This window comes from Euleptes europaea, chromosome 21, assembly GCF_029931775.1.
Source record: "Euleptes europaea isolate rEulEur1 chromosome 21, rEulEur1.hap1, whole genome shotgun sequence".
NCBI classification, from domain to species: Eukaryota; Metazoa; Chordata; class Lepidosauria; order Squamata; family Sphaerodactylidae; genus Euleptes; species Euleptes europaea.
The window spans coordinates 5,087,192-5,102,170 of record NC_079332.1 but is presented as its reverse complement, the minus strand read 5'-3'; the positions used below and the strand labels follow the sequence as shown (position 1 = coordinate 5,102,170).

The 14,979-nt window shown below is 51.1% G+C and overlaps 1 protein-coding gene across 1 annotated transcript; it reads left to right on the top strand.

The window, feature by feature from the left end:
• Positions 1–942: 942 nt before the first annotated feature.
• On the top strand, positions 943–11,055 carry METRN (meteorin, glial cell differentiation regulator). The gene is made up of 4 exons (XM_056866381.1): positions 943–1,057; positions 4,471–4,898; positions 7,034–7,099; positions 10,739–11,055. The coding sequence occupies exons 1-4, from the start codon at positions 969–971 to the stop codon at positions 11,053–11,055; spliced, it is 900 nt and encodes a 299-aa protein (XP_056722359.1). The 5' UTR covers positions 943–968.
• Positions 11,056–14,979: the final 3,924 nt, after the last annotated feature.

The following is a 14,979-nucleotide window of genomic DNA, read 5'->3' as shown; positions in this document are numbered from 1 at the left end:
AAACCAACTCTTCTTCTTCTTCTTCTCCTCCTCCTCCTCCACCCCCCCCCCAGAGGTAGTTTTATTGCCTTTATGAGCCCTTAGAAACTTTGGGCAATCTGAATCTTACGCAGCCAAGCGTATGCGCAACCTTGAAATGCAACGCGCGTCGAACGATTTCACAACTTACACATACATATTCATTGCAAATAACTAAAACGTGGACGGTAAAAGGCAGTGCTGCTACTTCGAAGTAAGAGACGTTTGCAAGGGCACATTTTCTAAACTTGCTCTTACCCAATTCTATTGTGAATAAGGAGCCATCCCTGGTGTTTAAAAAAGCGCTCTTAAAAACAAACAAGCTGAATGCAATCCGCAAACCATCCCTGCCTGCCTGCTCTCACTGGACAGGAACAATTTCACATCTGGACAGGAATAATTTCACAGTGATTCTAAATTCCCCCACCCCGGCCCGCCTTTAATCACATTGTTCTCAAAAGCTCTACTTGTTAGTCTAGAGGAGAATCACCCCTCCCCCTTCCCTCGGTTCCCATTGGCCAAAAGTTTCTCAGCCTGGCTTGGATTGGAAAAGCACAAAGAATCCCCCCCCCCACACACACACACACAAACACACAGGCTCGGGAGTTCCTGCCTCCAGCCCAGTTAAAACCGAGCAGAGATCTGCAAGCGCTTTTTAAGCGAGTTTCAAATTCACCATGAGCATCTCGGTGGGGACCCATCCTTCCGCCTCTCCGTCCCATCCTGCACCCCAGTCTCCGTCTGCGGGATCAGGGATGAAAATACCCTCCTGGGCTGCCTGAATGCAGTAGGGAGGGATCTGCCCCTCAGAGGAGATGGGTGATGGAGAGATGCGGGCGTTATTAATTCCTCCGGCGGGTTCCAGGATGGTGCCGCAAAAGGATTCTTTCCCCTACATTTGATTTGATTCCTTCCCCCCTCTGGCTTTGCCGGGAGAAGAGATCTTAAGAATGCCTTTGGCGTTGAAGCTTCTGTGCCTCGCACTCGTGGATATGGCCCTTTGCAATTACTCGGAAGACCAATGCAGTTGGAGGGGAAGGTAGGTATGACTTCCAAGTCCCTTGCTTGAAACTTGGGGGGGGGGGGGAGAAAAAAACCCAAACTCTAGCAGGCTCTTTGCTTTCTTGCTTGTTTCTCCCTCTCGGTAATAACAGGATCAGGGTCTTCAAACCTGTGGCGTGCAATGTTTGGGGGACGTTCTGGCGAATAAAGGGGGTTTGGTGCCATAGCAGTTTGAGGAACCTGCAGGGGAAAAAAGGCAGGTTTTTCAAATAGAAATTTGGAAGTGCGGGGAGAGACGGTTTGTTGTGTGTGTGTAAAGTGCCTTCAAGTCGTAGCCGACTTATGGCAACCCCTTTTGGGGTTTTCATGGCAAGAGACTAACAGAAGTGGTTTGCCAGGGCCTTCCTCTGCACAACAACCCTGGTATTCCTTGGTGGTCTCTCATCCAAATACAAACCAGGGCTGACCCTGCTTAGCTTCTGAGATCTGATGAGATCAGGCTAGCCTGGGTTTGTTAGACACAGAATAAGACCTGACCGCATTCCTCGGTTGAGCCGGTACCCACAAAGGGGGATGTGATCCATCCAGTAGGGACTTTCTATAGGAAAAGTGCCTTCAAGTGTTGCATCCGACTTATCTGGTCAATTCCCAGTTTTGTTGTTTTGAATGGAGTTTCAGCAAATTTAGCCGTCAGAGTTTCTCTGGAGCTTTTTAAAAAAACGGGTTGGGGTGTCCTCCTTTCCCCCAAAGATAAACACTGGCCTAGATTTTGTCCCGGAAAGCTTCATTGGAAAAAAAGGAATGGTTTGGTTTTAGGTTCTCATTTTTGGTGGTTCCCTCCACTGCACGCCGTCAAAGTTGACCTCTGGAATCAAGCTGTGAAGGCAACTTGATGAAGCACACCAAATCTTCTGCCACAATACATTTGTTAGCCTTTAGGGTGCCACAAGACTCTTTATCATTTTGGCTATGGTGGGCTAACACAGGGTACGTTCTCTATTATATATATATAATATATAAGCCCAGAATGCCTTTGGATGGGTCTCCATGTTATAAGTGCAAAGTTGGTAAGGCTGAAAGGCATTGACTGGATCAAAGTCACCCAGTAAGCTTGGTGGTAGAGCAGGGATTTGCAGCTGGGGCCTCTTCTGTCTATGTCCAACCATAGCCACTACCCCACAAGGCCTCTCCTGTTCAGGGAGGGGAGGGTTTGGGGAGGGGAGGGATCTCAGCAGTGTACAAAGCCATAGAGTTCACCCTCCAAAGCAGCCGTTTTTTCCAGGGGAACTGATCTTAAGTCGTCTGCAGATCAATTGTAACAGCGGGAGATCTCCAGGTGCCACCTGGAGGATGGCAACCCTACCAATACCTCTTAAAAGCCCCAGTGCGGTTTAATTATCCCAGCATTACCTGATGGGGAGGGGGAAAGGTGACTGAATTAATTATTTAGGATTTTATTTTGGCAATCCATTATGGATTTGTGCCAATATTTTGGCATCTCATACTTGAAATGTAGTCATGGTTTAGATGTGAAAGAATGATTAAGCAAGTGTGGTAAATGTGGTTATCTGATCAAAGGCTATTCTACTACCTACAATTAATTAGGAGTTTGCCAGACCAGGGTCTGAAACGGTGGTCTGAAGTTGGCTTATTAACCATGGTTAGTCCCAACCGTGGTTTTTTGTGACACGCAAACGTGGACGTCCTGGATTGCTCCCCTGCTGGGATACCAGCCGGGTCCCTACAGAAAAACAGAGTGGAAGAGATGCAAACATCAATGGTCAAAGAAGATTTGAATGACTGCCCTTCATGTGAAGATTTATGCTTGTACAGGGGGGATGTACATTCTTGCAGCGGGCACCACTCTTTGTGTGCAAGAATCTCCCGGTACTCATTCATAAAGAAGAGGGCCCCCCGTGCAAACATCAAGGGGCCTCTAGAGGGCAGCCGCAAGAGAGCTCTTTGAGGAGATCTAAGGAGCGGAGCGGCCACACGTGTCGCGTGGTTCTCTTGACCCTCCGCAGAATACGGGCGGAGGAGATGAGAGACCAGTCCGCCGTGAAATGGCAGGAGTACCACCGGGTGCCTTCGGCCATCTGGATCTCATTGAGTGGCAAGAGGGGGCGGGCTTTCCACTCAGGGATCCGGGAAGGGCAATCTGGAAGAGAAGCTGGTCCTGCAGGCGCCAGCCATGGTGATGAAACACAGAAGTGGCCATGGGGGGGGGGGTGAGACATCCCACCTGGTTCTCTGGCAGTTCCACTTGGTGACTGGTGTGCCTGGAAGTAAGCTTGAGAGCCAGAGCGGTGTAATGGTTAAGAGCGGTGATCTGGAGCAGTGGAGTCAAACTGGGTTTGACTCCCCCACTCCTCCACATGAGCGTTGGAGGGTAATCTGGTGAACGGGATTTGTTCCCCAACTCCTACACATGGGCTAGTCACAGCTCTCTCAGCCCCACCTACCTCTACCGCTTAAGGAAGAATCAAACTGGCTTACAGACACCTTCCCCTCCCCACAACAGACACCCTGTGAGGTAGGTGGGGCTGAGAGAGCGCTAAGAGAGCTGTGACTAGCCCAGTCACCCAGCAGGCTTCATGTGTAGGAGTGGGGAAACCAACTCGGTTCTCCAGATTAGCCTCCGCTGCTCATGCGGAGGAGTGGGGAATCAAACCCGGTTCTCCAGATCAGAGCCCACAGCTCCTAACCACTGCTCTTAACCACTACACCACACAGGCTCTCCTGCAAGTCCTGCTCGGCCCCAATTTGGCTGCTGAGCGTTGACTAGGCACTGCCTTTATACCTTCGCGCCCACCTTCAATCTTGAGGGCTAGAAACCGGGGTTTTCTTTCCTTTTTAAAAGAACGGGCAGCTCAGATTCTTACGCCCACCAGCGTTTCATTCTTGCAGGTCATGTGCAGATACGCCTGCCACCCACTGACCTAACTGGCTACTCCTGCAGCAAAGCCTACTTGGCAGGCAACCCAATGGCCAGAGTTAACGCTAACTCTGATAGGGTCCATCAGTGGCTACTGGCCATGGTGACTAAAGGAACCATCCATTTCAAAGGCAGTCGAGACTGGGGGGGGGGGGAGGGCGTGGCTCAGTTTGTAGAGCATCTGCTTGGCACGCTGAAGGTCCCAGGTTCAATCCCCGGCATCTCCAGTTAAAGGGACTAGGCAAGTAGGTGATGTGAAAGACCCCTGCCTGACACCCTGGAGAGCAGCTGCCGGTCAGAGTAGACAATACTGACTTGGATGGACCGAGGGTCTGATTCAGTATAAGGCAGCTTCATGTGTTCATGTGGTACTAGGAGGCAACATCAGGGGAAGGCCTTGCTCTGTCTGTTGGCCGTTCAGGGCAACCGGCTGGTGACTGTGAGAAACAGGATGCTGGACTAGATGGACCGCAGGTCTGATCCGACAGGGCTCTTCTTATGTTCTTCTGTTGCAGCGGCCTGTCCCAAGAATCAGGCAGCGTGGAACAGATCTCCTTGCACTGCGCGGAAGGGTCGCTGGAGTGGCTGTACCCCGCGGGGGCCTTGCGACTGAGTCTCTTCCCCCGCCTTTCCACGGGCCCCCCGGGCAAAGAGCAGAGCCCCCGGCGCGTGACGGCCTGCATCAAGTCGTCCAGCAGCTTCCGTGGGGCTCAGATCTACTTGGAGAGGGATGGCGTCTTGGAGCTCCTGCTCTCGGAGGCCGCGGCGGCGTTGCAGCCCAAGGTGCGCTGCTTCAGCTGGCTGCCCAAGGAGAAGGTGGCGCTGTTCCTCCAATCCACCCTGCACCGGGACATCAGCCGCCGGATCGCCGCCTTCCGCTACGAGCTGAGGGGCGACTGGAACTCCCGCTTCTCTTGGCCGTCTGGCAACCTCAGCGCAGATGGTAAGTTGTCCAGTTTGCGGCACATGATGGGAATAGGATTGCCAGGGCCTCCCTGGCCATCGGAGGGGCAGGGTTGGGGGGATAGGGTTGCCAGCTCCAGGTTGGGAAACGCCAAGAGATTTGGGGGTGGAGCCTGGGGAGGACAGGAACCTCAGAGGGGTACAATGCCATGAAGTCCACCCTCCAAAGCATTTATTTTCGGGGACTGATCTCTGTAGTCTGGAGATGAGCTGTAATTCCAGGGGATTCTCAGGTCCCGTCAGGAGGCTGGCATCTTGGGAACTTGGGAACTTGTGACTTTGTGACGCGTCTGAGTCGGGTGTTTCTCAAAACTGTCGGCGTGCCAGACCTCTGCTTGGGCACCCTAAACCCAGGCCCCAACCATCTGTTTCGCACATGACGCTCTTGCATGCAAGCAGGCTCCGTTCAGATGTCATCCAGACAGTATTCGCAGAGGAAGGAGGCAATTTCCCCCCGCCCCCCGCTCCACAATGTTCTGGGGCATTTCTTTTGGCAAAGCGCGAGCCCCGGCCCTCCCAGCACACAGGCTGGTTGAAGCCGAGAGCGATCAGAGCCGGCCTGGTTTTCCAAGGACTCGATGTCCCGAGGGCCTCCCTCCAAGCGAGCGGAGGAGACGGCGGGGTAACTGGAGCCACCCGCCCGGAGTGTGCTCAGCTATCAGGAACACAAGGCCAGAGGAGGAACATCTAATCGGCCTCATCTCTGAGTTAACAAAAGTCCAGTGTGCGGCAGCCCCACAGGGGAGTCGCCGTCCCAGCAGTTCGGCCGGCACCAGAGATAAGGCCTGGACGCGGGTTGCCACAGCAACCTAGGCCCTCGACCCAAGGGGGAACGGCTATTTACAAGGCCTTGGCCTGAGAACCCTCGACACTGAGGTCACAGTCCGACCCAGAGCTAGGCACGCTTGGTCACTGCGGGAGCGCTGCCGGCGGGAATCGCTGCACCGGAAGGGCTCTGTGATTATGGATGTTGTGCTTTGGGGGTGGCCCCAGCTTCAGGTGGGATGGCCATTAACAGATAACCCAGCCCCCAATAAAGAGAGGAGAAAATAAGAGAGAAAAAGAGGGGCAGGGGAGAGTGGCTCGGTTTTTGCATCTGCTCAGCGACATTCCTGGATGCAGATGAACATACGAGGCTGCCTGATACCGAATCAGACCCTCGGTCCATCAATAGGGTTGCCAACTTCCAGGTACTAGTACTAGTATGCCTTATGCTGTAATAAGAGCTACCGCAAAGAAACAGCACTTGTGGTCTAACCAATAGTAAAATACACCAGTTCTGAAAATGAGAGTTTGAATAATTTATGCAACTAGTTTTGCTTTATAAATACAAAATATTTTGTATTTATAAAGCAAAACTAGTTGGATAAATTATTCAAACTCTCATTTTCAGAACTGGTGTATTTTACTATTGGTTAGACCACAAGTGCTGTTTCTTTGTAGGACCTCCAGGTACTAGCTGGAGATCTCCTGATATTACAACTGATCTCCAGCGGACAGAGATCAGTTCACCAGGAGAAAATGGCTGCTTTGGCAACTGGACTCTATGGACTCGAAGTCCCTCCCCTCCCCAAACCCTGCCCTCCTCAGGCTCCACCCCAAAAACCTCCCACCGGTGGCAAAGAGGGACCTGGAAACCCTATCCATCAAGCTCAGTATTGTCTACTCAGACTGGCAGCAGCTCTCCAGGGTCTCAGGCTGAGGCCTTTGACTGCTAGCTATTACATTCTTCATCTTTCCTTTCCTCCAAAGAGGGGAAACCCATACACAAAATATCTTTCGTGCTTACACAGGCTCCGATCAGGCATCACACAAAACCCCCAGTAATTGGGGATAGTGTGCATCTCCAGGCGAGCCACTCTACTATGGGTCGTTCGGGTCCATCAAACCCGGATCTGTGTAATTATGAATGAGGAGCATCGGCATGCACAGGCAGGCAGGGTGAGAACACAAGCGCTGAATGCGCACAAGACTGTCCTTGTTGACTTGCGCAAAATATCAGAGCGCCTGGGGTGCCGCTTGCCAATCAGCTCCTGCAGAACTGAAAATATAACCCCCTGAATGGGTGCTGGGACTTCCCCATGGTTAAGTGACTGTCTTTTTTCTCTTTGGGAGATGCAGGGACTTGCCGGCCATGTAACAACACAGAGATCCTGATGGCTGTTTGTACTAGCGATTTCGGTGAGTACCTCTTCCCACTCATTGTTTCGTTGTTGTTTTTTTAATTGCACCTAATTTCAATGGGGACAAAGATATGCCCCGCCTACAGCAAGCTGGATCCCAGCAGTATGCCAAGGGGGTTCATAGAATCATAGAGTTGGAAGAGACCACCAGGGTCATCTAGTCCAACCCTCTGCACAATGCAGGAAATTCCAAACTACCTTCCCCCAACACCCCCAGTTTTAATTTCAACCCGTTGGATCTGGTCCGACCTTCTGGGGCAACAGAAAACAACTCGGCACCCTCCTCCATACGACAGCCCTTCAAGTACTTGAAGATGGTTCTCATATCCCCTCTCAGTCTTCTCCTCTTCAGGCTAAACATATCCAGCTCCTTCAACCTTTCCTCATAGGACTTGGTTCAACTTCAACCCGGCTAGCAGCGATACAGGTCCAGGAGATGACAATGAATTAAGCGTAATGCTTGTCACCTCTTCCCATGATGCTGCTATCCAGGAGCGAGCCAGGCCTCAGGTTTTGCGACATCACGGACATTAGCCAGTCGATGCTATCCACAGCTGGACTTCATTGCAAACTGCAAACACCATTTCCTACCCTATAGAGAAAACTACTCATACGGTTAGGGTGTACTTAAAAGGCTCCATTAAGTCTGCCTGTACCCTAAACATGTGAGCCATGTAGGGGCCATTTCAGACCTTGTTGCAGTCTTCAATTCTAAGGCCTCAACTGCACGTTACTATTTCTTCCATGTTTGCTGCAAACGGCATTTGTTTTCTTTTGCAAATTCACGTGCCAGGATAGCTTTATCTCAACAAGGAGAGTGACATGCAACAGAGGGAGAACTTTAGCCCATACCTCCTCTGCCTCTTCTTCCTGATACTTGTATTTTGTTTTTCCCCGAGCAAATAAAAACAGCTTAGGGGTGTTTTTTTTTCCAGTGAGAAAATGGCTGGGAAGGAAAGTGTTAAAACCCCCTCCTCTCAATTAATTCTCCTCCTGGATAAAGCCGGGCAGGAGGCTGGATTTAAGAGAGACAAATGGTGTTAAAAATAAACACCAAAGAAATCCTAAAGCGCAAAGGGACACCTGAGAACTTCTAATATCTTGGAGAGGAAGATTTGGACCAGGGGGAAAGGGGGAAAGGGATTTCCCCATTGCTTATCACACACACACCCTACCTTGAATCCAACCTCCAACCTCTGGATACTGGGAAGAAGAAAGCCATTGCCTTCACCCCACACCTGAAATGGCTCAAGATAGTCCTTAGTCTAAGACTGCAAGGGAACTCTTTATACGTTTGATACTGCTTTATGTACCACATGAACACATGAAGCTGCCTTCTACTGAACCAGACCCCCTTGGTCCATCAAAGTTAGTATTGTCTACTCAGACCGGCAGCAGCTCTCCAGGGTCTCAGGCGGAGGTCTTTCACATCACCTACTTGCCTGGTCCCTTTAACCGGAGATGCCGGGGACTGAACCTGGGACCCTTCCGCATGCCAAGCAGAGGCTCTACCACTGAGCCATGGCCTTCGCTGAAATCTGTACACTGCTCAACCACCCTCTGAGTCCCTGGTGGTGTATTTTGCAACCCCTTTGCTCACCGCAATGCTCTGCGTAGGTGTTCGTGCCCCCGTTTCACAGCTGCGATTGTCAGCTGGGGAAATTGGGACTTGCCAAAAGTCATTTGGGGGGGGGGCGCAGTCCATGTTCCAATAGGGTGGGGAGCTCGGCAGCACGCGCAGCTGTAAATTTCTAAGTTCTTTCAAAGAAGGGGGGGGGCAGGCCAAAATGTTCCACTGAAATAATTCCTGATGACATGTGCGGGGTAGTGAAAGCTAAAACTCAAGTCCTCTGCCCTGTTTCTACTACTCCTTAGTAGCTGCCAGGTCAGGGTCAAACTGCCCCTAACGCAACCCACTCCCCAGCTTGGGACTGGATGGCTTTTCTTTCTCTCCCTTTCCAGGCCTGTGCAGGGCTGTCCTCCCAGCGGGCATCGCCAATTATGGCCCTGCATGCTTCGCTAACCCCTTCCCGCCCCCCCCCATTTGCAACTCCGCACAATGGAAGGAGAGGTCACGGGGGTCCGCAGGCTGCCCACTCCAGGGTTGCCATGGCAACCCGGGAAGTCAAACAGAAGAACAAGGGGATTTGCCATGCCAGATCAGGTCCGTGGGCCTGTCAGAATCCCTGAGAGGGGCTAATTCTTGCTGATCAGGAGGAAACCAATTCCACCAAAAGAGGCGAAATAGCGCCATCCCTGCATATAATTGGCCAGATCTTGATTATATTCAGCCATTTGCTTCCGAACAGGTGACCACCAGAAGACCATTTCTATTCATGCTATACAAAGATAGCATAAAAGGCAACAAAGATGGTGAGGGGGTCTGGAGACCGTCCTATGAGGAAAGGTTGAAGGAGCTGGGTATGTTTAGCCTGAAGAGGAGAAGACTGAGAGGGGATATGATCACCATCTTCAAGGACTTGAAGGGCTGTCATATAGAAGAGGGTGCCGAGTTGTTTTCTGTTGCCCAAGAAGGTCGGACCAGAACCAACGGGTTGAAATTAAAACAAAAGAGTTTCCGTCTAGACATCAAGAAGAATTTTCTGACAGTTCGAGCAGTTCCTCAGTGGAACAGGCTTCCTTGGGAGGTGGTGAGCTCTCCTTCCCTGGAGTTTTTTAAGCAGAGGCTAGAGGGCCACCTGTCAGCAATGCTGATTCTGTGACCTTAGGCTGTTCATGAGAGGGAGGGCACCTTGGCCTTCTTTTGGTTACTGGGTGTGTGCGCGGGGGAGGTAGTTGTGAATTTCCTGCATTGTTCAGGGGGTTGGACTTGATGACCCTGGTGGTACCTTCCAACTCTATGATTCTATGAAATATTGGCCAGTCCTCTTACTGCTTCTTATCTTGGCTGCTGCAGTGCTTTGATTGTTGGTCTCCCCCTTGAGCAGCTTGGGCTGAGAAGGCACAGTGGCTCAGTGGTAGAGCATCTGCTTTGCATGAACAGAAGTCCCAGATTCAATTCCCGACATCTCTGGTTAGAAAGGATCACAGGGTAGGTGATGTGGACGACCTTTGATCCCGCACTGCTGCAGCTGGTCGAAGCAGTAGACAAGACTGACCTTGATAGACCCCGGAGTCTGATTCAAGACAAGATAGGCTTAGGACAGTGATACTCAGTGGCTCAGGAGTCACATGTGGCTCTTGCGCATGATGTCCTGAGCACGATCCCCCAACATGGCACCTGCTCTGCTCTTCAGGAAAGTGGGTTAAGGCTACTGCACATTTTAGAAATAATTGCAAAACCGCTTCAGAGCTTTTGGGGAGGGATGGCCTTGGTGACTGCCCGGGTACTAGCCAATCAGCTGCCCACGGCTTGGGTTTGTACAGAAATGGGCTTTTTCCCTCCCAGAGTTCAGCCCTAGAGAGGAAAGTTTATATTGAATGGAGTGAGGCTTCTTCCAGACTAGCCCCGCTGTTCTGCAAAGGTTACACCCTCTACCTTATAAGCCTGCAAAACAAAGATTGTTCCATTTCACCCGTGGATGGCATTCACTCCGATTTTACGTCATAGATGCTCCCTAGAATATCTAAACAGTTGTTTCGATTTTCCTTTTTCCTGAAATCCCCCCTCCTGCAGTCATCCGTGGCAACATCCGGACAGTCTCCAACAACGTGGATTTGCAAGAGTCCATCATCAACGTGAGCGCCACCAGGATCCACCGCCAGAAATTTGCCTTGTTCCAACCGGTTGGCAAGTACGGGAAATCAGCCGGCAGCATCCGCACCCTGCTGAGGTGTGGGGTGAAACCAGGACCTGGTAGCTTCTTGTTCACGGGGTGGCTGCACTTCGGGGAGGCGTGGCTCACCTGCGCCCCTCGCTACAAAGACTTCCGCCAGATATACGAGGACGCGCGCCAGGCTCACGAAAACCCCTGCGAAGTCTCGCTGGACTGATTTGGGGGGCAGGGGGTGGAAGAATGGAGCCTGGCCTCGGATTTGGGATGGGGGAAAAAAGAATTGCTGTAGACTCGGGGAGGGGTGCCTTAAATGGCATGCATCCAAATTAGCTGTGAATAGCAAAAGCTCCCCTTGTATCAGACTAGTATCAGACTAGTGGGCCTACCCCAAACTGACACGCTGTCTCTCCACCAAAAGGAGCAGCGATAGGCTAGTCCAGAGGCTGAGGATCCGGGTGCTACATGGTCAGACTGGGACATGCCGGGAATAATATGAAGGGAATTACTCCAATCTCTCCCAGTGCAACACACACACACGGACTAACAGAGAGATACCTGAAGGGTCAGCTCTTTCACTTCCCCCTGACCGATTGACGAGCCGAGAGTGACCACCAAGCCAGCCAGCCTCTCTGCCCCGCGGCAGAACTGCGGCCCAGGATTACTTCTCAGTTGGTGACCAAAATCGCAAGCAGACTGGAATCCTCTCGCTGAGCAAACAGGGTCTTGAATTCCCCCCCCCCTCGCTGGGACTCTTCTCCCCCGCCCCAGATCAAACGTGGCGAATGGCGTCTGGGTAGGCAGAAGAAGGGAGCCGGAACTGGGAGGGTGGGGATGGACTTCTGTATAGTTTCGCTGTGACGTTTGCATCGACGTACAACACGGTATGCCACAGAGACAGGTCGAAGAGATCTTGGCTTGAAGACAGATCACTGGAGATCCAGGGCGTGGATTCCAACCTAATGGGAGAAATAGCTGGGGACGTGAATGGGTTCCACATCTCACAGACGGCTGTCACTCCTCTTCTGACCTTTATGAAATCTGACTGTCCGCCCCTGATGTCACCCTGCTGTCTTCAGGATGAAGATCCAGAGTCCAAATGTGGGAAGGGACAGAGCTAGGCAAGTTCTGAACCCCTTCCTCCAACACTGCAAACCCCACTTGGCCAGTCACCACCTCATCTGCCCGGCGTTGGCATGGTGTAGTGGTTAAGAGCAGTGGTTTGGAGTGGTGGACTCTGATCTGGAGAACCGGGTTTGATTCCCCGCTCCTTCACATGAGAGGCAGAGGCTAATCTGGTGAACCGGGTTGGTTTCCTCACTCCTCCACATGAAGCCAGCTGGGTGACCTTGGGCTAGTCACAGTTCTCTCTCAGCCCCACCTACCTCACAAGGTGTCTGTTGTGGGAAGAGGAAGGCAAGGGGATTGTAAGCCGGGTTGATTCTTCCTTAAGGGGTGGAGAAAGTCGGCATATCAAAACCAACTCCTGTCTACGTATTCACAATGCTGCAGGGAAGGGGGGGAAATGCTGCTAAATCCCAGAAATGTTTAGGTTTTCGTATATACTTCTCACTTCCTCCAGCATTTGTAAATATTTACCATTGCTGGTTGGTTCTAAATGTGCCACACCTTTGCACGCACAACCCTTCCATGCAAGAATGCCACAGTACTCAAAAACCTTTGAGTACATGCCATCCTTTGTCTTTTCCACCTAGAGGTAGATGGTTCTCACTACGGCCGCCATGAGCAAGGTGATGTAACTTTGAACATGCTTGTTAGCTCTGTTTCCCCTGTGACGCACTGTAACAAAAGCTTGGCACGGGTGTGGTGTTTTGCGGGAGGAAGATCTCAGGAGCAACAGCTGGCCCCGAGACCTCTGTGTCTAACCGCCACATGTTCATTGAACAGGTGCAAAGTGGCCCATGTGCATGACAGCCCTGAATATGTCTGCCCCAACTGTGCAATTTGTATGCCAGGGCTGTGACCAGGATGGGGCAGGAAACGCACTGACCAACTTGTTTCACCCCAACTAAGATGTGGCTTAGTGGCTCAGTGGCCGTGGCTCAGTGGTAGAGCATCTGCTTGGCATGCAGAAGAGTCGCAGGTTCAATCCCCGGCATCTCCAGTAGGTAGGGTTGCCAGCTCCCGGTTGGGAAATACCTGGAGGTTTTCGGGGCGGAGCCTGAGGAGGGTGGGGTTTGGGGAGGGGGCATCAATGCCATAGAATCCAATTGCCAAAGCGGCCATTTCCTCAAGGGGGACTGATCTCTATCAGCTGGAGATCAGTTGTAATAGCAGGAGCTCTCCAGCTACTACCTGGAGGTTGGCAACCCTACAAGTAGGTGGTGTGAAAGACCTCTGCCTGAGACCCTGGAGAGCCGCTGCCGGTCTGAGCAGACAATTCTGACTTTGATGGACCGAGGGTCTGGTTCAGTATAAGGCAGCTTCATGTGTTCATCCCCTAATGCTCCCTTCCCCTTGCATGTGGCAAAGTACTTAAAAAGAAGTGGAAACCTTAAAGCATGGGGCGTACAACTTCTGCAGTGAGGGATGAAACAAGATCAGCAGTTTCCAAACCGCGTGCTAAGGCAATGCCAGTGTCCTGTGAGAGCATGGAGGAGCATGACATTTAAAAAAAAATTAAGCCGCCATTTTTGGATTAACTCATTATTCTCTCTGGGCAGCCTCACCACACTTTGGGAGTGAGGAAGGACACAGGGAGGGATTCCCCGATGTAAGATGGGCTCGGAGGAACCCGCCCTACCCTCTGAGCAAAAGGAAGGATGGGATTCATTTTAACAAGTCTCCCAAAGGGGTCACGCCACATCACAGATGCATAGGGGTGGGAAATACCTGGAGGTTTGGGAAGGGGTGGAGCCTGAGGAGGGCGGGGTTTAAGGAGGGGAGTGATCTCAATAGGGTATAATGCTGCAGAGCTAGGGTTGCCAGGTCCCTCTTCGCCACCAATGGTAGGTTTTTGGGGCAGAGCCTGAGGAGGGCGGGGTTTGGGGAGGGGAGGGACTTCAATGCCATAGAGTCCAATGGCCAAAGGCGGCCCTTTTCTCCAGGGGAACTGATCTCTGTCACTTGGAGACCAGTTGTAACCCCAGGCGGTCTCCAGCCCCCATCCGGAGGCTGGCAACCCTATAGGTGCAAAAATTGCCACAAGCCGCTTGGAGCGAGCTTGGAGCACCTCTTGGGAAAAACGGTGGCCTAACAGCTCGGTCCTATGAGCTTTTATTTGGGAGTAAGTATCACAAAATCCAGTGGGGCTTACTACTGGGTAACCCCGCATAGGATGGCGGCTCAACTTGACCCTGATCCGCTTAAGTTTAAAATTAAACCCACTGCCAATCTTAACAGAGACAACCACGCAATTGAAATCTCGGTCTGGGCATTTTGTTTTACTTCATACACACGAGGACAGGGAAGAGTTATCATATGTGCACTAAAGTTATAACGATACCAAATTTGTGAATTTGTTTTTCAGATCTAAATTCTATTGTAATGTTTATGTGTATGTGTGTTCGTGTCCTTTTTTATATAAAAAAATGTGAAATGTTAATATAAAGTGACTCTCCACAGCTGGGAATACACTGCCAAGTATGTTTCAGCCCAGCTAGAGTGATTTTTTTAAAAGACGATGCCAAGAAGATCCTGTAATATTTGAAACACGTCTTTTGTACATATTGTTCTGTGCGCAGGTCAAGGAACAAATCTACGTAGCTTGTAACGGTGGGATTTCTTATTGTCATTTGTTCTTTTAATCCTTTTTTTAAAATGTGGGAAGGGTTATATTAAAAAAATACATCAGAGTTCCTAATAATGCCTCGTCTGTGGTGGGTTTTTTTAATCACTAGAGGGTTCCCCCCCTTCTTTTATAGTCTTCAAACAAAGCTACCGAAGATCTGGAGGATGTTCAGTGAGAGAACTCTTTGTCTAGGGAAGTGGCCGAAACAGCGGCCAGATCAAGAGCGCTTGAATAATTTCACAGGCCCTGGAATGTGGAGTAACCAAGGACTGGGCAGGACCATTAATTTTGGCTCCTGAGGCGGAAAATCTCAACTTGGGTGTGCGCACACAAGCACAACACAGACGCCGTGGTAGAAAATATTATTATTATTATACTAACTGACTATTTGCC

What these genes read in the sequence shown, in the direction of transcription:
- METRN (XM_056866381.1), top strand. Translation starts at nt 969, where the DNA reads ATGCCTTTGGCGTTGAAGCTTCTGTGCCTCGCACTCGTGGATATGGCC. An exon ending in CAATGCAGTTGGAGGGGAAG is followed by an intron (nt 1,058 to 4,470) that starts GTAGGTATGACT and finishes CTTCTGTTGCAG; the next exon opens with CGGCCTGTCCCAAGAATCAG. An exon ending in TGTTTGTACTAGCGATTTCG is followed by an intron (nt 7,100 to 10,738) that starts GTGAGTACCTCT and finishes CCCCTCCTGCAG; the next exon opens with TCATCCGTGGCAACATCCGG.